Source organism: Oncorhynchus mykiss, chromosome 20 (genome assembly GCF_057628025.1).
Source record: "Oncorhynchus mykiss isolate SJ-2025 chromosome 20, ASM5762802v1, whole genome shotgun sequence".
NCBI classification, from domain to species: domain Eukaryota; kingdom Metazoa; phylum Chordata; class Actinopteri; order Salmoniformes; family Salmonidae; genus Oncorhynchus; species Oncorhynchus mykiss.
The window spans coordinates 24,836,820-24,859,021 of NC_143041.1; the positions used below are offsets into that span (position 1 = coordinate 24,836,820).

General features: G+C 42.7%; 1 protein-coding gene across 6 annotated transcripts in view; it reads left to right on the top strand.

The window, feature by feature from the left end:
* Positions 1–22,202, top strand: part of LOC110499114 (thyroid hormone receptor alpha) — a 195,738-nt gene that overhangs the window by 167,559 nt on the left and 5,977 nt on the right. For 3 of the 6 annotated variants that reach the window (XM_090212664.1, XM_090212663.1, XM_021576029.3), the window contains 5 exons: positions 5,084–5,145; positions 6,055–6,093; positions 15,938–16,038; positions 16,545–16,692; positions 16,875–17,080. In XM_090212664.1, the coding sequence (XP_090068790.1) occupies positions 5,084–5,145; positions 6,055–6,093; positions 15,938–16,038; positions 16,545–16,692; positions 16,875–17,080 (556 nt within the window). The remainder of the gene's footprint in view (positions 1–5,083; positions 5,146–6,054; positions 6,094–15,937; positions 16,039–16,544; positions 16,693–16,874; positions 17,081–22,202) is intronic. The other 3 variants (XM_090212665.1, XM_090212666.1, XM_090212667.1) reach the window with 1 other exon arrangement.

The window sequence follows — 22,202 nt, forward strand, 5'->3', positions numbered from 1 at the left end:
AGGGGTCTGAAAACTTTTCACCTGTCTGAAAACTTTTTACCGGTCTCTCATCTTGTCATATCTAGCATGAAAGCAGTCATACATATATATTGCAGCCCTATAAACGTGTCTACTTGTTATTGTGGCCCTTTTTGGTTGAGTGTCAAATGACCTCACGCTGTTGTAAAATAAGTCACTTTATTCCTGTTTGGGTTTGCAGAGTCGCAAATCACATGCGCTTCATTACAAGTGCTGAATTTATTTTTTTTTTTTTTTTATTGCCCCAATTAGCCATTTCTCTATTAAACATTTAAGGGTGTTTTTACATTTCGCCTCCTCAAAAGAACCATCTCGGTCCTCTTTAACACTAGATCCGCCAAGACCGTCAATCTGACCGTTTTCAATTTTGGAATTTCAATAACTTCATTTCAATAAAAACATTGAACCCACCTGTCCCTGACTTCTCCTAAATATGTGTATTTTACACTCTAGCAGTACTTTCGGACAAATTTCATAAAAGACAAAAACGTTCTGAGCATGCCATCCTCAAAGCGCCATGACTGCATATTTAGTAGAAAGCCGGGCCTCGAAGAACCCCAATAGCCACCAGTCCAATAAATCCATTCAACTAGAAAAGCCTGGGCTAATTGGACCCCCCTTCGTGACAATGTAATTTGTTTGCGTTTATGAAGGTCTTAGCTAAGACTAGAATACAAAATGTAAATACTTAAAAGAACATAACATGTTCATTGGTTTATGTTACTGTAGACGATACAGTATGACTCATGATGAAGTCTCTCCTGCTCATGGGTGTTGTTCATCCGCTGCTTGAGCAACACGTGTGCGTCGATAGCAGCCAAATCGAGCATGTTGTAAAACACAGCAACAGGCCAGCGGCGAGTTTCTCCATCCTCCTGTCATCTCATACAGCCATGCCATCTGATCTGAAACATTATCCGACTCTCGCTCACCTGCTGCCCGATACGGATCCTTTCCCAGATATGGAAAGCCGTTCACCACGAATCAGAATAATAATCATCAGAGATCTCATGATCCATTTATTCCCCGCCATCTGAGTCCGTTTTCATTCAGATCTTGAAAGCAAGGCTAACGCAGCACGTGCGTCCTTTTCGTTTTGGGCTTGCCATTGTACGTTATGCACGCTCTCACTGTGTAGCCTACTCCAAGTTTTATTAATTTATATTCATATATTAATATATTTATATTTATTAATATAATGGAATATCCCAAATGGCTATTGCTGATTGTCACCAGTAGCCTACTCACATGAGGAATACATGGAAATATGGTTATTCTAGAAAAAAAAAATTATATTTTAAAACAGTGACCATCCGCGCAATTGTACAGAGTTTTGGCAAAAAAAAAAAAAAGGTTAATTAGAAACCTTGGCATCTGCACTTTCAGATATGGTATAGCAATCAAAATGTCTGGCCTGCATGGACCTCTGTGTGATGATATGGAAGTAGCGCTATTTGGTAAGCGCCTTGCTTCTTTGTCAATGCAGGACATCAAGTCTCTTCGTTTTCTATTCGACAATATATACTATTGTCACCCATCATTGACTATTGTAAATGTAATCTTGTCTTTAGGCCACATCAATTACTATTATTCGTATTCGTATTAGTATGTGTGTGAAATTAGTTTCGATATAGTTAAGGTGTAGTCTGAACGGGCCAGCTGGGCGGGAGACTTGTCTTACAGTCGAAAATACACTATCATCTTATTTTAGTATTTACAGTCTATGCGCTTCTGGATCAATCAAGTCATTTCGTGAACCTGAGGTTAACAAAATCTTTTAACATAATAAATGCATTCGTTTATCAATGTATTATGGAATATTTATACAATTTAACTATAAAAAATGGTCAGAATAACCGTCATGGCCATTCTAGTAGTTATTGAATTAAGGCGCTGTCAGTTTTAAAGTGAACTTTGGCGTTAAAAAAGGTAAATAACTGAGCTCTCTTTCTATTCACACTGCCCTTGCCTTTCAATGAGGACTCAGATATTTGCCAGTTCACTACACCCATTTTGTGGCCCGAGTCCTCTTTGCATTCATATCGCTATGTTTAGAAAGGAACCACGATCTTTTTCCTACATTCACTCAATACACTCTGGGTTTTTACAAAGCACAGGACAAGCCATTTAATCAGAACGTGTTATCGGACATCTAGATATGCCTACTTACATTTTGGAAGCTAATAGATTGCATTTCGTTAAAAGATGAAATGATAATTGTAATCGAATAATACCAATAATATATACGTGTTAATAGTAACAAAATAAACAACAGCGGAATAACTGCCAATTAAATAGTGCTGTAATTGAAAATTGTACACCCAATGTAGGCTACTGCTCCTTTAAAAGCTATCATTTATTGTATACCCTATGTTGTGATTCTCACCAAATATGTTGTCTCCTCACACTATTCAAACCCCACTTTCGAATAAACAGTGTATGAAGCTCTCCTATGTATCACGTATTGCAAACAAATAACCTGACTAAAAACTCCATACAAATTTTGGGATTTCTGTGCATCCTCACATTGGCAGCGGTGTAAAGTACGTAATACTTTAAAGTACCGCTTAAGTAGTTGCTTTGTGTATCTGTACTTTAGCATTTCTATTTTTGAAAACTTTTGCTTTTATTCCACTACATTCCTAAAGAAAATTCTGTAATTTTTTAAACATTTTCCCTGACACCCAAAAGTACTCGTTACACTTTGATTACTTAGCAAGACAGGAAAACGGTCACAATTTCATTTTAATGATGGACATTTGAATGCAGAGATACAGAGGTCCTGATGGCCATTGTCGTGACATTCATCCCGCTGCAATCAACTCATGTTTCAACATGATAATGCACGGCCCGATGTCGCTAAGATCTGTACATAATTCTGGAAGCTGAACATGTCCCAGTTCTTCCATGGCCTGCATACTCACCAGACATGTCATCCATTGAGCATGTTGTGGATGCTCTGGCCGACGTGTACGACAGTTTTCCAGTTCCCGCCAATATCCAGCAACTTCGCAAGGCCATTGAAGAGGAGTGGGACAACAATCCTCAGGCTACAATCAACAGCCTGATCAATTCTATGTGAAGGAGATGTGTCGCCTTGCATGAGTCAAATGGTCCCCCCCCCTCCCTTGACACAACTTGTTTTCTAATCTTTGCCCGTATTTTTTTTCTTAAGGTATCTGTGACCAACATATGCATATCCTTATTCCCAGCCATGTGAAATCCATAGATTATGGCCTAATGGATTTATTTCACTTGACTGATTTCCTTGCATGAACTGTAACTCTGTTAAATCGTATAAATTGTTGCATGTTGCATTTATATTTTTGTGTAGTGTATATTTTAAACCAAATACTTTTAGACTTTTACTCAAGTAGTGTTTTACGTTGAGACTTTCACTTCTACTTCAGTTATTTTCTAACGTATCTTTACTTTTACTCAAGTATGACAATTTAGTACTTTTTTTGGTGCCTAAAAGAGAGAAGATAACGATGTGCAGATTCACCCGAAAGAAACGTGTGCTGTTTTGGATAGTGATCAAGGATGCACAGGAATTCCCAAATTTGTGTGGAGTTTTTAGTCAGGTTATTTGTTTGCAATATGTGATATATACGAGAGCTTCATAAACGGTTTATTCGATAGTGGGGGTTGAATAGTGTGAGAAGACAACATATTTGGTGGTGAGAATCACAACCTCGGGTACAAAATCATTTCTAGCTCTTAAAGGGGCAGTAGCCTACATTGGGTGTACATTTTCCAATTATAGCATTATTGAATCTGCATTTATTATCCTGTTATTTATTTTGTTACCAATAATATATACATGTTAATAGTATATTTTGATTACAATTATCATATCATCTTTTAACCACAAAATGGGTGAAGTGAACTGGCAAAAGTGTTGAGTCCTCATTCAAAGGCAAGGACAGTGTAATACAAAGACAACAGAGTTATTTTGCAATTTTTTTTTTAAACCACAGAGTTCACTTTAAAGAGGACTGAGATCGGTTCTGTTAAAGGGGACTATATGTGAAAACACACTAAGACTCGATTTGGTTCACTGTGGCACCGACATTACTGTAATTGGAAACAACTCAGTCGGTAATGCAACAAGAAGGCATACACACAGGGTCAGACACAGTTGGCATTTCAGCTCGATTAGGGAGTCAATGAAACAGCCACTTAAGTCCTTAGGATTTCCCTGGCAACAATGGATCGCTATTTACTGAGAACGGAGAGGGGGAGTTAGACCAGACAAACTAGTGTCCAAATTCACTTTAGTAAACTATATTATGTTTTATTAAAACATTTTTTAAAAGGAGTGGCAGATAGCCTAGTGGTTAGAGCGTTGGGCCAGTAACTGAAAGGTTGATAGATCGAATCCTCGAGCTGACAAGGTGAAAATCTGTCATTCTGCCCCTGAACAAGGCAGTTAACCCACTGTTCCTAGGCCATCATTGTAAATAAGAATACTTTCCTAAATAAATAAAGGATAAATAAAATATGGTGAGATATGCTGAAGTGCTGAGGAGAGTCTGGATGGTTGCAGAGGAGGGACCCTTGGAAGACTACTAGTGTTGACATCTGATAGATCCTACAGCATGACTTGTTAGTGCACTCTCTTCTGGGCTGTGTGCTTCCAGAGCTACCTAATTTCTTCTGTTGCAGAGCTATGTTCAGGTGTGTGTGTGCGCATAGGTGTGTTTTTGTATGCGTGTGAGTGTTGCCAACTGTGTACGTGTGTGTGTGTGTGTGTGCGCGCGTATGTGTGTTTCGGCGTCGTTGTATGTGTGTGTGTGTTGTTGTTGTTGTTCTTGCCTTCCCCTCTAATGTAAATTGAAGTGGCAGGGCAGCCATTTTCCCGACCACAGACACTTAGCGCGAGCACTGCTTACAGTCCTGCAAGACTCCCGCAGGAGAACTGTCAGGAGAAGACATGTCCTTCACGCCGCCTGTGTTTTTGAATTCCTGTGTGTCCTATTGTACGTAGACTCTAATGTCTCTCTCCTCTCTCTCTCTCTCTCCCCCCGTCTCCAACTATCTTTTATTCTCTCCTTCTCTACAGGTGGATCGATGGCCCGAAAAGGAAAAGAAAGAACAGTTCATGTTCTGTGAAGAGCATGTCTGGTAGGTACAGTTACGGTAGATTTACAGCCGTTTGCACACAAGAACACTATGCTCCCAATGTGGGTTTGATTGAATTCCAGCCTTAGACTCTTCAACTCTGGGGGAAAAAAAACTCAAACCTGCATTGTGTTCCCAACCTGTCACCTGGGTTGTACGGTGTGTGCTTGTGTGGAAGACCCAGAAGCCTCAGCTCATAAATCACTGCCACCTTCTTTACATTTTAGTCTGTGTTTATCACCAAAGAGAAGGGGGGGGGGGGGGAGGGATCTCTTTCAACGGGAGGCTGTCGCTCTGCTCTCGTTCTTCACGCGGCAGAATGCACTGACTGACAGCTTGGAAGTTGAGGGGCGGAGGGTGAAAGAAAGGAAAACAACTTTGAGGAATTTGCAGGACGCTACACGTCGCCTCTGCCGAGATGCCATAAAACCTCTGTGTTTGTCATCTCCTAAACACGCCCGGGCAGACAGACCAATGAGGAAGCCTGTAGGCCCCCAAAACCTAGCATGCTCTCTGGCAGCTAGACCTGAATCATGTGACCCTCCACGGTCCATCTCAGCTGGGAAACTATGACAATATGTCTGAACCGGGCTTTGAGGGGTGGTGGGGCATAGTGCAGGTCCTTATTATCTAAGTGTTATAAGTTATGTCATTGGCATATGGCGTGGCACGGAGGGAAGGAAGGAAGGAAATGGGTTTCTTAAAAAAATATATTTTGGGGGGGAAGAAGTTGTTTATTACCAAAACTGAGTAGAGGTTTAACGGTTGCCTAAAATAAACAATATGTCATTTTGCTTGAAATTAATTTTCTATCTAGATTAAGTGTAGTATTTTTCTATGAAGAAAGCATTGCCCCTTCCATTTTGTATTCGGTGAAAATAGATTCAAATGTGACTTTTCTTTTCTAAACAGAAATGAATGGATACGGACAGACTGGGTCAGAGAGTACAGGTCAGTTACATACATCCTTTTGGGTCGGAGCATATCGAATTGGAATTTGAATAGATGGGACAGTACATCAATTGAGATATTGGAGTAGGGGTGACTATAGCAGTGGGTGTGGGCTGCAGCAGCACTATTGAGTTTGGGCTCGGGTTTCTAACAAAACCACACAGACTGGCTTGGGACCAGCCTGAGACTGAGACTGGGCATCCCTACCCTGCCTTACCCTGTCTTTCCCTGCCTTCTCCCTGTCAAGTGTCCACTCCTTCGCCTCTGTTTTTCTGCCATAAGGGGAGGGCCAGACTGACACTAGTAAGACTGTACTCAGTGTGGGCCAGACATAAACACACACGCCAAAACACCCACACGTTTACTCCCTTTTTACTCTCTCTCTCTAGGGATAGTACACACACGTGTGCATACAGTGGTACACTCTCACATTCGTACACACACACACACACACACACACACACACACACACACACACACACACACACACACACACACACACACACACACACACACACACACACACACACACACACAGCAATGCAGAGAGAGCAGCCTACACAGACATTACATCTTGGCTCCCTAAGCTGCATCCAAGGATCTGCTATTGGCAGTGTGTGTGTTTGTGTAATACCATTTCCCCTCTCTTCCCCTCGTATCACAGCTATATATTTTATTAAACGGCGGGCTGGAGGCCGTTTCCTGTTTCTACGCACTCCCCCACTAAATCCCAATGTTCTGTATGGAAATAGTACAGATTTACCTTTCTCCCGAGGTGGCTTGAGAAGGGGAAGACTAGAAGAGCACTGGCCTGAAGGAGGGAGGAGAAAGAGAGAAAGGGAGGAGGTAGAGAGAGAGGCTGTCTGGTGGGTGTTTTTGTCTTCTACCCGAGGGCGAGGCATACTTGATTGCCTTAGAGTGTCTCTCACACTGAAGGGTGCTTGTTGGAGTCTCTCTCTGCCAATGTACCATTTCTCAAGTGAGGAGATGTATTTAAGGACTTACACCTTCATTACATGCCAGGAAAAGAAAGACAGTACCCGAAATGGTTAACCTCCTCACTCTCAGGCGAACACAGAGACACACACATGCATGCGCGAGTGCACACAAACACACATTGTCACACTGTCGTTTCCTCTAGTGGTTTGTATCCTGACTCTCATGTGATGGGGTCCTCAGGCCAAGATCTTAGGATAAGATCATGAGTTTTTGTTTGACTGTGTTCTATTGTATGTCTGCTTATGCCAAGGTTGGGCTCAATTCCATTTCAATGCCGATCAATTCAGAAAGTAAACCCAATTCCCAATTTTCCTCCGTGAAAATAATTGAAGGTAATTGGAATTTCCGTGTACTTCCTGAATTGTCTGAAATTGAAATGGATTTGACCACAACCCTGTTTCATACTTTATATGTATTTGGAGTAACTGCCAAAATAAAAGAAACACCAACATAGTTTTACTCAACCCTCTGTTACTCAATCCACAAGCAAGCATACAAGGCCTTCCCTCGTCCCCCCCCTTTGGCAAATCAGATTACGACTCTATACTCCTGCTTCCTCTTTACAGACAGAAGCTCAAACAGGAAGTACCCATGATGCGCTCCGTAGAAAAATAGTCAGACGAAGCCGAGGCTGTGCTGCAGGAATGCTTTGCTAGCGCTGACTGGAATATTTTCCCGGACGATTAGCGTCGACGAGTTAACCACATCAGGAAATGCATCGCAGACATCGTCCCCACAGTGAAGGTTCGCTGCTTCCTCAATCAAAAGCCCTGGATTAACTCTGAGGTGCGCAGTAAACTAAAGGACAGAATGACCGCTCACAGAGCAAACGCATCCAACCCCAGGGCTACGGCTGAGGACACGAATGTCACGTTCTGACCATCGTTCGTGTGTGTTTTCCTTGTTTTAGTGTTGGTCAGGACGTGAGCTAGGTGGGCATTCTATGTTGTGTGTCTGGTTTGTCTATTTCTATGTTTGGCCTGATATGGTTCTCAATCAGAGGCAGGTGTTAGTCATTGTCTCTGATTGGGAACCATATTTAGGTAGCCTGTTTGGTGTTGGGTTTTGTGGGTGATTGTTCTTGTCTCCGTGTTTGCACCAGATAGGACTGTTTTAGGTTTTCACATTTCATTATTTTCTGTAGTTTATTCATGTATAGTTTTTTCCTTTATTAAACAAACATGAATCATCACAACGCTGCATTTTGGTCCGACTCTCTTTCACCCAAAGAAAACCGTTACAACGAACATGTACAAAAAGTCAGACTACGACCTCCACACAGGAAAAAATACAAATTGGAACAAGGTGGAAACCTATTATACCGGCGCCTAAGCTTGACGCATGTGGCAGGGGCTACAGTACATTACAGACTACAAAGGAAGCCTGATCTGCCCAACGATGCCTCTCTACCAGATGAACTCAATGCCTTGTATGCGTGCATTGACAAAAAAACAACACAGAGCCCTGAATGAGGGCCCCCGCTAATCCGGAGGACCGGGTGATCTCTCTCTCTCCGAGGCTGACGTACGTTTTTTTAATGGGTAAAGACTCGTAAGGCTGATGGGCTAGACACTATTCCAGGGAGTGTCCTCAGAGTATGCCAGACCAACTGGCAGTCATCTTCACAGACATTTTTAACCTCTCCTTCGCCCAGTCTGTAATCCCCACATGTTTCAAACTGACTACCATCATTCCTGTTCCTGCCACAATGACCACCACTCTGTAGCACACATCTGTGATAATGAAGTGCTTTGAAAGGCTGGTTATGGCACACATCAACTCCATCATCCCGGACACCCTGAACCCACTCCAATTTGCACACCGCCCCAACAGATCTCAATTGCACTCCACGCTCCCACCTAGAAAAGAGGAATACCTATGTGAGGATTCTGTTCATTGACTACAGCTCAGCATTCAACACCAAAGTGCCCTCCAAGCTCGGGACCCTGGGACTGAACACTCCCCTCTGCGACTGGATCATGGACTTCCTGACGGGCCGACCCCAGGTGGTAAAAGTAGGCAACAACAGCTCCGCCACGTTAACCCTCAATACGGGGGCCCCCCATGGGTGTGTGCTTAGCCCCCTCCTGTACTCCCTGTTTGACACATGGCATGGCACCCTCAACATTTTTTGTCTGAATAACCCATGAAGGAAATGGGTTTCTTAAAAACAATTATGCGAGAAGTGGTTCGTTACCAAAACTGAGTCGAGGTTTAGCTGTTGCCTAAAATAAACAGCATGTCATTTGCCTTACATTTATTTTGAAAGACTTTATTTAATCTAAATGTATTTAGATTAAGTGTAGTATTTCTCTATGAAGAGAGCATTGCCCCTTCCATTTTGTGTTCGTTGAAAATAGATATAAATGTGACTTGTCTTTTCTAAACAGAAATTAATGGATATGGACAGACTGGGTCAGAGAGTACAGGTCAGTTACATACAGCCTTTTGGGTCAGAGCATATTGAACTGGAATTTGAATAGATGGGACAGTACTTCAATTGAGATATTGGAGTAGGGGCAACTATAGTAGTGGGCGTGGGCTGCAGCAGCACTATTGAGTTTGGGCTCAGGTTCCTAACAAAAACCACACAGACTGGCTTGGGATCAGACTGAGACTGGGCATCCCTACCATGCCTTACCCTGCCTTCTCCCTGTACAGTGCATTTCAGTGTACTTACTGAAGTGTCTGGAATTGACCTCAACCCTGGTTTGTACTTTATATATATATATATATATATATATATATAAACACACACACATACAGTGCCTTGCGAAAGTATTCGGCCCCCTTGAACTTTGCGACCTTTTGCCACATTTCAGGCTTCAAACATAAAGATATAAAACTGTATTTTTTTGTGAAGAATCAACAAGTGGGACACAATCATGAAGTGGAATGACATTTATTGGATATTTCAAACTTTAACAAATCAAAAACTGAAAAATTGGGCGTGCAAAATTATTCAGCCCCCTTAAGTTAATACTTTGTAGCGCCACCTTTTGCTGCGATTACAGCTGTAAGTCGCTTGGGGTATGTCTATCAGTTTTGCACATCGAGAGACTGAAATGTTTTCCCATTCCTCCTTGCAAAACAGCTCGAGCTCAGTGAGGTTGGATGGAGAGCATTTGTGAACAGCAGTTTTCAGTTCTTTCCACAGATTCTCGATTGGATTCAGGTCTGGACTTTGACTTGGCCATTCTAACACCTGGATATGTTTATTTTTGAACCATTCCATTGTAGATTTTGCTTTATGTTTTGGATCATTGTCTTGTTGGAAGACAAATCTCCGTCCCAGTCTCAGGTCTTTTGCAGACTCCATCAGGTTTTCTTCCAGAATGGTCCTGTATTTGGCTCCATCCATCTTCCCATCAATTTTAACCATCTTCCCTGTCCCTGCGAAAGAAAAGCAGGCCCAAACCATGATGCTGCCACCACCATGTTTGACAGTGGGGATGGTGTGTTCAGCTGTGTTGCTTTTACGCCAAACATAACGTTTTGCATTGTTGCCAAAAAGTTAAATTTTGGTTTCATCTGACCAGAGCACCTTCTTCCACATGTTTGGTGTGTCTCCTAGGTGGCTTGTGGCAAACTTTAAATGACACTTTTTATGGATATCTTTAAGAAATGGCTTTCTTCTTGCCACTCTTCCATAAAGGCCAGATTTGTGCAATATACGACTGATTGTTGTCCTATGGACAGAGTCTCCCACCTCAGCTGTAGATCTCTGCAGTTCATCCAGAGTGATCATGGGCCTCTTGGCTGCATCTCTGATCAGTCTTCTCCTTGTATGAGCTGAAAGTTTAGAGGGACGGCCAGGTCTTGGTAGATTTGCAGTGGTCTGATACTCCTTCCATTTCAATATTATCGCTTGCACAGTGCTCCTTGGGATGTTTAAAGCTTGGGAAATATTTTTGTATCCAAATCTGGCTTTAAACTTCTTCACAACAGTATCTCGGACCTGCCTGGTGTGTTCCTTGTTCTTCATGATGCTCTCTGCGCTTTTGACGGACCTCTGAGACTATCACAGTGCAGGTGCATTTATACGGAGACTTGATTACACACAGGTGGATTGTATTTATCATCATTAGTCATTTAGGTCAACATTGGATCATTCAGAGATCCTCACTGAACTTCTGGAGAGAGTTTGCTGCACTGAAAGTAAAGGGGCTGAATAATTTTGCACGCCCAATTTTTCAGTTTTTGATTTGTTAAAAAAGTTTGAAATATCCAATAAATGTCGTTCCACTTCATGATTGTGTCCCACTTGTTGTTGATTCTTCACAAAAAAATACAGTTTTATATCTTTATGTTTGAAGCCTGAAATGTGGCAAAAGGTCACAAAGTTCAAGGGGGCCGGATACTTTCGCAAGGCACTGTACACATGTATCTATCTATATATATATATACACACACACACACACACACACACACACACACACACACACACACACACACACACACACACACAGTGGGGCAAAAAAGTATTTAGTCAGCCACCAATTGTGCAAGTTCTCCCACTTAAAAAGATGAGAGAGGCCTGTAATTTTCATCATAGGTACACTTCAACTATGACAGACAAAATGAGAAAAAAAATACAGAAAATCACATTGTAGGATTTTTTATGAATTTATTTGCCAATTATGGTGGAAAATAAGTATTTGGTCAATAACAAAAGTTTATCTCAATACTTTGTTATATACCCTTTGTTGGCAATGACAGAGGTCAAATGTTTTCTGTCTTCACAAGGTTTTCACACACTGTTGCTGGTATTTTGGCCCATTCCTTCATGCAGATCTCCTCTAGAGCAGTGATGTTTTGGGGCTGTTGCTGGGCAACACAGACTTTCAACTCTCTCCAAAGATGTTCTATGGGGTTGAGATCTGGAGACTGGCTAGGCCACTCCAGGACCTTGAAATGCTTCTTACAAAGCCACTCCTTTGTTGCCCGGGCAGTGTGTTTGGGATCATTGTCATGCTGAAAGACCCAGCCACGTTTCATCTTCAATGCCCTTGCTGATGGAAGGAGGTTTTCACTCAAAATCTCACGATACATGGCCCCATTCATTCTTTCCTTTACACAGATCAGTCGTCCTGGTCCCTTTACAGAAAAACAGCCCCAAAGCATGATGTTTTCACCCCCATGCTTCACAGTAGGTATGGTGTTCTTTGGATGCAACTCAGCATTCTTTGTCCTCCAAACACGACGAGTTGAGTTTTTACCAAAAAGTTATATTTTGGTTTCATCTGACCATATGACATTCTCCCAATCTTCTTCTGGATCATCCAAATGCTCTCTAGCACACTTCAGACGGGCCTGGACATGTACTGTCTTAAGCAGGGGGACACGTCTGGCACTGCAGGATTTGAGTCCCTGGCGGCGTAGTGTGTTACTGATGGTAGGCTTTGTTACTTTGGTCCCAGCTCTCTGCAGGTCATTCACTAGGTCCCCCCGTGTGGTTCTGGGATTTTTGCTCACCGTTCTTGTGATCATTTTGACCCCACGGGGTGAGATCTTCCGTGGAGCCCCAGATCAAGGGAGATTATCAGTGGTCTTGTATGTCTTCCATTTCCTAATAATTGCTCCCACAGTTGATTTCTTCAAACCAAGCTGCTTACCCATTGCAGATTCAGTCTTCTCAGCCTGGTGCAGGTCTACAATTTTGTTTCTGGTGTCCTTTGACAGCTCTTTGGTCTTGGCCATAGTGGAGTTTGGAGTGTGACTGTTTGAGGTTGTGGACAGGTGTCTTTTATATTGATAACAAGTTCAAACAGGTGCCATTAATACAGGTAACGAGTGGAGGACAGAGGAGCCTCTTAAAGTAGAAGTTACAGGTCTGTGAGAGCCAGAAATCTTGCTTGTTTGTAGGTGACCAAATACTTATTTTCCACCATAATTTGCAAATAAATTAATAAAAAATCCTACAATGTGATTTTCTGGATTTTTTTCTTTCTCATTTGGTCTGTCGTAGTTGAAGTGTACCTATGATGAAAATGACAGGCCACTCTCATCTTTTTAAGTGGGAGAACTTGCACAATTGGTGGCTGACTAAATACTTTTTTTGCCCCACTGTACATGTACTTCCTGAAGTGTCTGGAATTGACCTCAACCCTGGTTTGTACTTTATATATATATATATATATATATATATATATATATATATATATATATATATATATATATATATATACACACACACATATATCTATCTATCTATCTATCTATCTATCTATCTATATATATATATATATATATATATATATACACACACACACACACACACACACACACACACACACACACACACACACACACACACACACACACACACACACGCGTGGACACCCCTTCAGATTAGTGGATTAGGATATATCAGCCACTCCCATTGCTAATAGGTGTATAAAATTGAGCTGTTATAGCAGCAAAGGGGGGGGGTAACTCCAAATGAATGCCCGTGATTTTGGAATGAGATGTTTGACGAGCAGATGTCCACATACCTTTGGTCATTTAGTATATTTGGTGATACAGGTAACTGGCATAATAAAGGAAACACCAACATAGTGTTACTCAACCCACTGCTACTCACACCTCCTGTACTCCCTGTTCACCCAAGATTGTGTAACCACACATGACACAACAGTGGTCAGCCTGATCACTGATGTCGACGAGACAGGCTATAGGGAAGTTGTCAGAGACCTGGCCGTGTGGTGCTAGGACAACAACCTCTCCCTCAACATCAGTAAGACATAGGAGCTGATCGTGGACGACAGGAAACAGAGGGCCGAGCACACCCTCATTCACATCATTGGGGCTGTAGTGGAGCGGGTCGAGAGCTTCAAGTTCCTCGGTGTCCACATCGCTAAGGATTTGGAATGGTCCAATCACACCAACACAGTCGTGAAGAGGGAACGACAACACCTCTTCCCCCTCAAGAGGCTGAAAAGATTTGGCATGGGCCCTCAGATCCTCAGAAAGGTCTACAGCTGCATCATCAAGAGCATCTTGACTGGCTGCACCACAGCTTGATTGGTATGGCAACTGCTCGGCATCCGACCACAAGACGCAACAGAGAGTATTGCGGGCGGCCCAGTGCATCACTGGGGCCGAGCTCCCTGCCATCCAAGACCTCTATACCAGGCAGTGTCAGAGGAAGACCCAACAATTTTTCAAAGACTCCAGCCACCCAAGCCACAGACTGTTCTCTCTGCTACCGCACAGCAATTATGGAACCAACAGAAACCTGAACAGCTTCTACCGCCAAACCATAAGACTTCTAAACAAGACCGCTAAATTAGTTAATCAAGTGGCTACCCGGACTTCCTTCATTTCTCCTTTTTTTGCACAAACTCTGTTGCACTGACGCTATGCACACACACTGAACTCTACTCACAAATAAAGTTGAAGTCGGAAGTTTACACACCTTAGCCAAATACTTTTAAACTTAGTTTTTCACAATTCCTGACATTTAATCATAGTAAAAATTCCATCTTAGGTCATTTAGGATCACCACTTTATTTTAAGAAAGGGAAATGTCAGAATAATAGTAGAGAGTGATTTATTTCAGCTTTTATTTCTTTCATCAAATTCCCAGTGGGTCAGAAGTTTACATTCTCAATTAGTATTTGGTAGCATTGCCTTTAAATTGTTTAACTTGGGTCAAACGTTTTGGGCAGCCTTCCACAAGCTTCCCACAATAAGTTGGGTGAATTTCGGCCCATTCCTCCTGACAGAGCTGGTGTAACTGAGTCAGGTTTGTAGGCCTCCTTGCTCGCACACGCGTTTTCACTTCTGCCCACAAAGAACAGCTTCAATGCACCTTGGCATATATTCTAGAAGTGTCTGGAACTCGATGCGACACCATTCTTGTTTTTTTGTTTGTTTGTTATTTTGGGTATTGATTAGGATCCCCATTAGCCTCTGTAAAAGCATCAGGTACTCTTCCTGGGGTCCACATGAAACATGACATAGTACAGAACGTTATTAGTCAAGGACTGAACTACATCAATTTAAAACGTCACACAGAGTACATACACACAATATCTAGGTCTAATTCATAATACAGTGCCAATTACAATACAATATATATAAAATGGCTGTCTCTTCACAGTCCCCTTTGTTCAGTAAGGTGTTCTTTTATCGTCTTTTCTTTATTGCTAGCTTGAGTTACCTGCGGGGGCACAGAGTTCCATGTAGCCATGGCTCTATCTAATACTGTGTGTTTCCCAGCCTCTGTTCTGGACCTGGGGACTGTGAAGAGACCTCTGGTTGCATGTCTTGTACTGATGAGTGTCCTAACTGTGTCCTAACTGTGTCCTAACTGTGTGCCAACTGCTTGGTACCTGCAACAGATCAATACTTCGCACAAAGACCAATAGTGATGTAGTCAATATCTCCTCAACTTTGATGTCGGTGGAAAACGCGGTGTTCAATTGGGTTGAGATCTGGTGACTGACACATACACACACGCGCCCTTTAACCCCCCTATGCCCTTTTAAGACCCTTCTTTCAAAGTCGCTGAGATCTCTTCTTCTAGCCATGGTTGCCAAAATAATGGGCAGCAGGGCCTTTTTATACATGACCTTAAACATGACGGGTTGTTGATTGCTTAATTAACTCAGGAACCACACCTGTGTGGAAGCACTTTGTAGCCCTCATTTACTCAAGGGTTTCCGTTATTTTGGCAATTACCTGTATCTATTACGCCTATCCTGAAACCTCTGAGGTCCGTAGTACTGACTATCTTTAAAGCATCAGTACTGCGTGGCAATAGTGTGAACTTCAGGTCTTATCCTCATACTCACTCCTTCTCATCCCACTCTCCTTCTCCACCTCTCTCTGTGTGCTGCAGGGTACATCCCCAGCTACCTGGAGAAGGATGAACCGTGCGTGGTGTGTGGAGACAAGGCCACTGGCTACCACTACCGCTGCATCACCTGTGAGGGCTGCAAGGTGAGACACACAGGGCCACATGCACACGCTACAGAGCACAACTTTTGAATGGAGACTGCACTGTTTAGGTTAGGACAAGGCCAGGAAAAACAAAGATGAGATGGGGGAAGGGTTCATCCCAACATCAACCATAAATTAATAAGGATATTCACATGCATTAAATTTGGGGCAGGTGTTTTTTTGCCTGAATTTAATGCACACACACACACACACACACACACACACAGCGTGACAGCTTCCTCAATATTTACAGTATGTCATATCTATGTCAGTTCTGTCATCCTCACTCTAGTCCAATGGACTCTGACTGACTCTCTCTCTGTCTCTCTCCTCCCCCACTTCAACTCTGCATCATGGTCTGTCTGCCACCCCTGTCAAATCCTCTCACACACACACACACACACACACACACACACACACACACCCACCCTCTGGCTCCTTCTTTCTTCCTTCTTCCCTTTCTGTTCCTCCATTGTTTTTCTTCACCCTCTCGCTCTCTCTCCCAGGGTTTCTTTCGGCGGACAATTCAGAAGAACCTCCACCCCGCCTACTCCTGTAAGTACGATGGCTGCTGCATCATCGACAAGATCACCCGCAACCAGTGCCAGCTGTGCCGCTTCAAGAAGTGCATCGCAGTGGGCATGGCCATGGACCGTGAGTGTCTCTCTCGCACTCACATGCATGCACGCACACACACCGTGTCGTGCACAATGTAATTTATCCAACACATTTACAAACATTTTACAAGTCATACGGATGCCCTCAGTCGTGACTCCTTGATGTAACTGAAATACATTTTCTCTCTCCCTTTTTTGTTCCTCCTTTCTCTCTCTCAGTCGTCCTGGATGACTCTAAGCGGGTGGCCAAGCGGCGTCTGATCGAGGAGAACCGGGAGAAGAGGAAGAAGGAGGAGCTGGTGAAGACTCTGCAGAACCGGCCGGAGCCCACCGGCTCAGAGTGGGAGCTGATCCGCATGCTGACCGAGGCCCACCGCCACACCAATGCACAGGGCTCCCACTGGAAACAGAAACGCAAGTTCCTGGTAAGAGGATGAAGGACAGGATGGCTGTCAGACTATGAGATGTTTTAATGACAAAGACAAGCAGAGACATAACAGGCGTTGAAGCAAGCAGACATGACCAGGCCCCCCCGGGACAAAACTCTAGTACAAATCTAAAGTAGATTTTCTCAAAGCCTTACTTCCTGTTTATACCTGGTTTTGCATCATAATCTGCCTTGCAATAATTGGTTACAGTAATCAAATTCAACATGTCGCAAAAGCTTGATTGTAGAGTTTCAATAAACCGGTAGACCAGATATGGCTAAGCTTCCAGGTGACGAACTTACAACAGTGTTGTAGACATGAGACCACAGCTACAAGTAGCTTGTTAGCGTCTGGAGTGTACAACAGGGCCTTCTCTCTCGACCTTGGGAGGAAACTCCTCCATGACTTAGACTCGATGGATCTTTACAAAAGATGGAATACGTTTCCCCATATGTCCCCATATTCTATGATAAGTATTTTGTTTTTCAAAGGCCCGTTGGACATCACTGCTCATTGTCCATTTGAGCTTACACACGAAACACACAGAGAAATATTTGTAGCCTGTATGTTGAGAATGCCAAATCACTGTGGACTATTTCTACGGTGCCTTCCGAAAGTATTCATACCTCTTATTCCACATTTAGTTGTGTTACAGCCCAAATTCAAAATGGATTAAATGTAACTTTTTCCCACCTCACCCATCTACACACAATACCCCATAATGACAAAAGAGAAAACATTTACAAATGTTTGCTAATTCATTGAACATAAAATGTAGAAATATCTCATAAGAAATAAGAAATAAATATCTCATCAGAAATATCTCATTGAACATAAAATGTAGAAATATCTCATAAGTATTCACACCACTGAGTCAATACTTTGTAGAAGCACCTTTGGTAGCGATTACAGTTGTGAATCTTTCGGGGCGGCAGGTAACCTAGTGGTTAACAGTGTTGGGCCAGTAACCGAAACAGGTTTGAATCCCCGAGACGACTAGGTGAAAAATCTGTTGACCCTAATTGCTCTGGATAAGAGCGTATACTAAATTGTATACTAAGTCTCTAAGAGCTTTCAACACCTGGATTGTGCAACATTAGCCCATTATTCTTTTCAAAATATTTCAAGCTCTGTCAAATTGGTTGTTGATCATTGCTAGACAAAACTAAGTCAAAACTGTAACTCAGCCCCTGAGGAACATTCATTGTCTTCTTGGTAAGCAACTCTAGTGTAGATTTGGTCTGTGTTTTAGGTTATTTTTCTGCCGAAAGGTGAATTAATCTTCAAGTGTCTGGTGAAAAGCAGACTGAACCTGGTTTTCCTCTAGGATTTTGCCTGTGCTTAGCTCCATTCCATTTGTTTTTTATCCTGAAAAACTCCCCAGCCCTTAACAATTACAAGTATATCCATAACATGATGCAGCCACCACTATGCTTGAAAATATGGAGAGTGGTACTCAGTAATATGCTGTATTGGATTTGCCCCAAACATAACACTTTGCATTCAGGACAAAAAGTGAATTGCTTTGCCATATTTTTTTTGCAGTATTACTGTAGTGCCTTGTTGCAAACAGGATGCATGTTTGGAAATAATTTTATTCTATACAGGTGTCCTTTTCACTCTGTCAATGAGGTTAGTATGGTGGATTAACTTGAAAGTTGTTCATTCATCCTCAGTTTTCTTCTATCACAGCCATTAAACTGTTTTACAGTCTCCATTGGCCTCATGGTGAAATCCCTGAGCGATTTCCTTCCTCACCGGCAAGAGTCTTTATATAAGAGTCTATAAGAGTCTTTATATTTGTAGTGATTTTTTTTTTTTTGTCTATTGATACATCATCCCAAGTGTAATTAATAATGTCACCATGCTCAAAGGGATATTCAATGTGACTTGTTAAGCAAAGTTTACTCCTGAACTTATTTAGACTTGCCATAATAAAAGGTCATTTTTTATTAATTAGTAAAACATTCTAAAACATAATTCCACTTTCACATTATGGGGTATTGTGTGTAGGCCAGTGGGAAAAAATCGAAATGTAATCCATTTTAAATTCAGGCTGTAACACAACAAAATGTGGAAAAGTCAAGGGGTATGAATACTTTCTGAATGGATTAAATTTGTCTATTGCAAATCACTTTGACCTCGCCTGTATGTATAAGCCTTTATTACATTCAATGCCAGCGGGGGCACCAAACTCTGACCTATGACTTTTCCAGACCCTTCAAGGACGACCAACGTTCGTCTCGCCCCCACTAGGGCTGATAATGTTGCCAGCTTCTGATTGACTGGCTGGCTGGTTCCCTAAGTGTTTGTTTGGTTCTCAGTTTTGCTGGCTGGCTGTCAATTTTAGGCTCATTTGTGATAAATTTGGCTTCTGCACTTAATAATTACACTAAATAGTCCCATTAGCATTTACGTTGAGTGCCGTCCATCATCTCGACTGGCAATCAGCATTTACTTACAACTCCCCACAGTAAAATCATTGCTACAGCCCCTGTCACGCACACGAGTACAAGCCTAAATTGTCTATAAGGACTCTAGTCTAGGCTATACAATAAGGTTTCTATATGTTTTAAAAGTAACATGGGTTAAGTTATTTATAGAAGTTTTAAAAGGAACTCATGGGTTTCTTCTGGCACCAGTTGAAAGGCGTTATTTTCCATATTGGTTGGTATAAGTTGCAGCTTTCTCAAATCCAGTTTGATTTTGGGTTGTCAGTACTTTCACACACCTCGTAATGGTTAGGGCAAATTGAATGTGGCTTTGCGGGTGAACATTCTGTGGTATGGATGATTCTCTCTATTTAGAGCCGTTCTGGGTGAATTGGGGCCTTACACTGGTGTGCACATGTGGGTATATGAGAGCGGTATTGTATCATGTGTGTGTGAGAGTGAGTGAGTGAGCCCCATTAGCTGACGCCATAAAGCTAGCGAATCTTTCTGGGGTCCAACACCAATTAACAAGACATTACAAACAACCACGAATCAAGACTTCAAACATTCAACAAGTAGACAATACAGACAATTAAAATTCCTGACAGAAAAACAGAAAGTGTGAGAAAATATGGAAGTGTGTGTGTATGTTTTTGTGTGTTCAAACCACACGTACCATTTCCTCCTACTCATAACACACCACTTGTTGAACACAGTTGCCTTGCAATTCTTACCACACCTGCTATTCACAGTGAGCCTCGGAAACCCCCACCAGGATCACCCCCATTTCCTCTCATCTTCCTCCCAGGTAGATCACCCGTTCATGGGGCAGGTTGCTAATAAAGGACCCTGCTTCTTGCCAAGGCTTAGTGTCAGCCATGCTGTGAGTGAGTGAAGTGCCCAGCTCATAGCTCATCACCTGCTAGGCCTAATCCCTAGCTACAACCTCCTGCCGCTGTGTGCCCAGAGCTCGGGGATTCGATCTTGCAACCTTTCGGTTACTAGGCCAACGCTCTAACCACTAGGCTACCCCATGTTGTCCGGACTAGCCCTGTCAGGATACCCTGTGGTAGAACTGGTAGGCCTATTGATCTGATGTGCTATTCATGGGCCACCATGTTGTCCGGAATAGCACATCAGATCAATAGGCCTACCAGTACTACCACAGGGTATCCTGACAGGGCTAGTCCAGACAACATGGGGTAGCCTAGTGGTTAGAGCGTTGGCCTAGTAACCGAAAGGTTGCAAGATCGAATCCCCGAGCTGACAAGGTGAAAATCTGCCGTTCTGCCCCTGAACAAGGCAGTTAACCCACTGTTCCTAGGCCGTCATTGAATTTGTTCTTAACCGACTTGCCTAGTTAAATAAAGGTCAAATAAAAATGGAAACTAGGGATATAGGGCTGTGGTGGTCATGAAATGTTTTCAGCCGGGGATTGTCAAGCAAATAACTGCCGGTCTCACGGTAATTGACCGTTAATTAACATCGACACATTTAGCACATTTCGCATCTCCACAACAAATTCCTATTTACAAGCTGTAGGCTGCCTTCATCCACTTGGAATCAAAGTCACCCGACCAAATTAAGGTCCAGTCCACTGCATCCCCCCCCACCCCCACAGTCGAAAAACCTCCCCTGCCACTCCCTCCCCATCTCCACTGCCCCCGCCCCCAAGTCGCTGTCCCCCCTCCAACCCAACCAAAACAACCACCCACCCAATGTGCCAACAACCAACAAAATTAACAAAAGAGAAAAAAAGGAAAACAATGCAAAAACAAAAGGCATCAAGGACAGCAAAAAACTCATCAGCAAGGCCAACTACATGCATTTTAGTGCATGTGTGACACTATTGACATGTGTGTATGTGCGTTTTCAAGCGAGTGTGTGTGTGTGTATGCAGGTATACACCCTTGCAAGCACCTGCGCGGCATCAGCCTCAGGCAAACATGCATGGGATGTAACAGCGCAGTGTCAACCCTCAGTGTCATTCAAACGTACTTTCTTAAAAACGTTCATCTTTGACCGTCATTCTACTCCCCGCCAGGCAACTCCACTCCCACTTGTCTCCAGTTCCACATTCCAACCCTCAGTTTCCCTCAGCCCATCCCACCTATAATGCCTTTTGTTATGTTACTTTTCAGCCCTTTCTCAACTCCCAATGACATTGGCTGGACCAACATTAAGAGTTTGAGTCTGATGTGCCTTTTATTTATTTAACTAGGCAAGTCAGTTTTAAGAACAAATTCTTATTTACAATGACACCGGCTAAACCCGGGCAACGCTGGGCCAATGTGACTCACAATCACAGCCGGTTGTGACACAGCCTGGATTCGAACCAGAGTGTCTGTAGTACTGCTTCAAGCACTGAGATGCAGTGCCTTAGACCGCTGCGCCACTCGGGAGCCCATAGGTCCATAGAATCCCATCTGCTTAGTCGTGCATGTAAATCAACAGCTGATACCGAATTTGACCATGTGCTATGCATCTCTATGTGTATTCTCTTTTTGCACACTGAGGAGTTGTTTACTACACATGATCTGATCTTCCTCAATGATGTCAACCCTTACTTTAAAAAAAAAAACGATTCAGTCATTGTAATGTATCTACTATGTCTAATTCTGTACTTTTGTCGGATGTGCTTAAATGTGTCATCTTACCAGCGAACAAGTGAATTAACTCTCATGGAA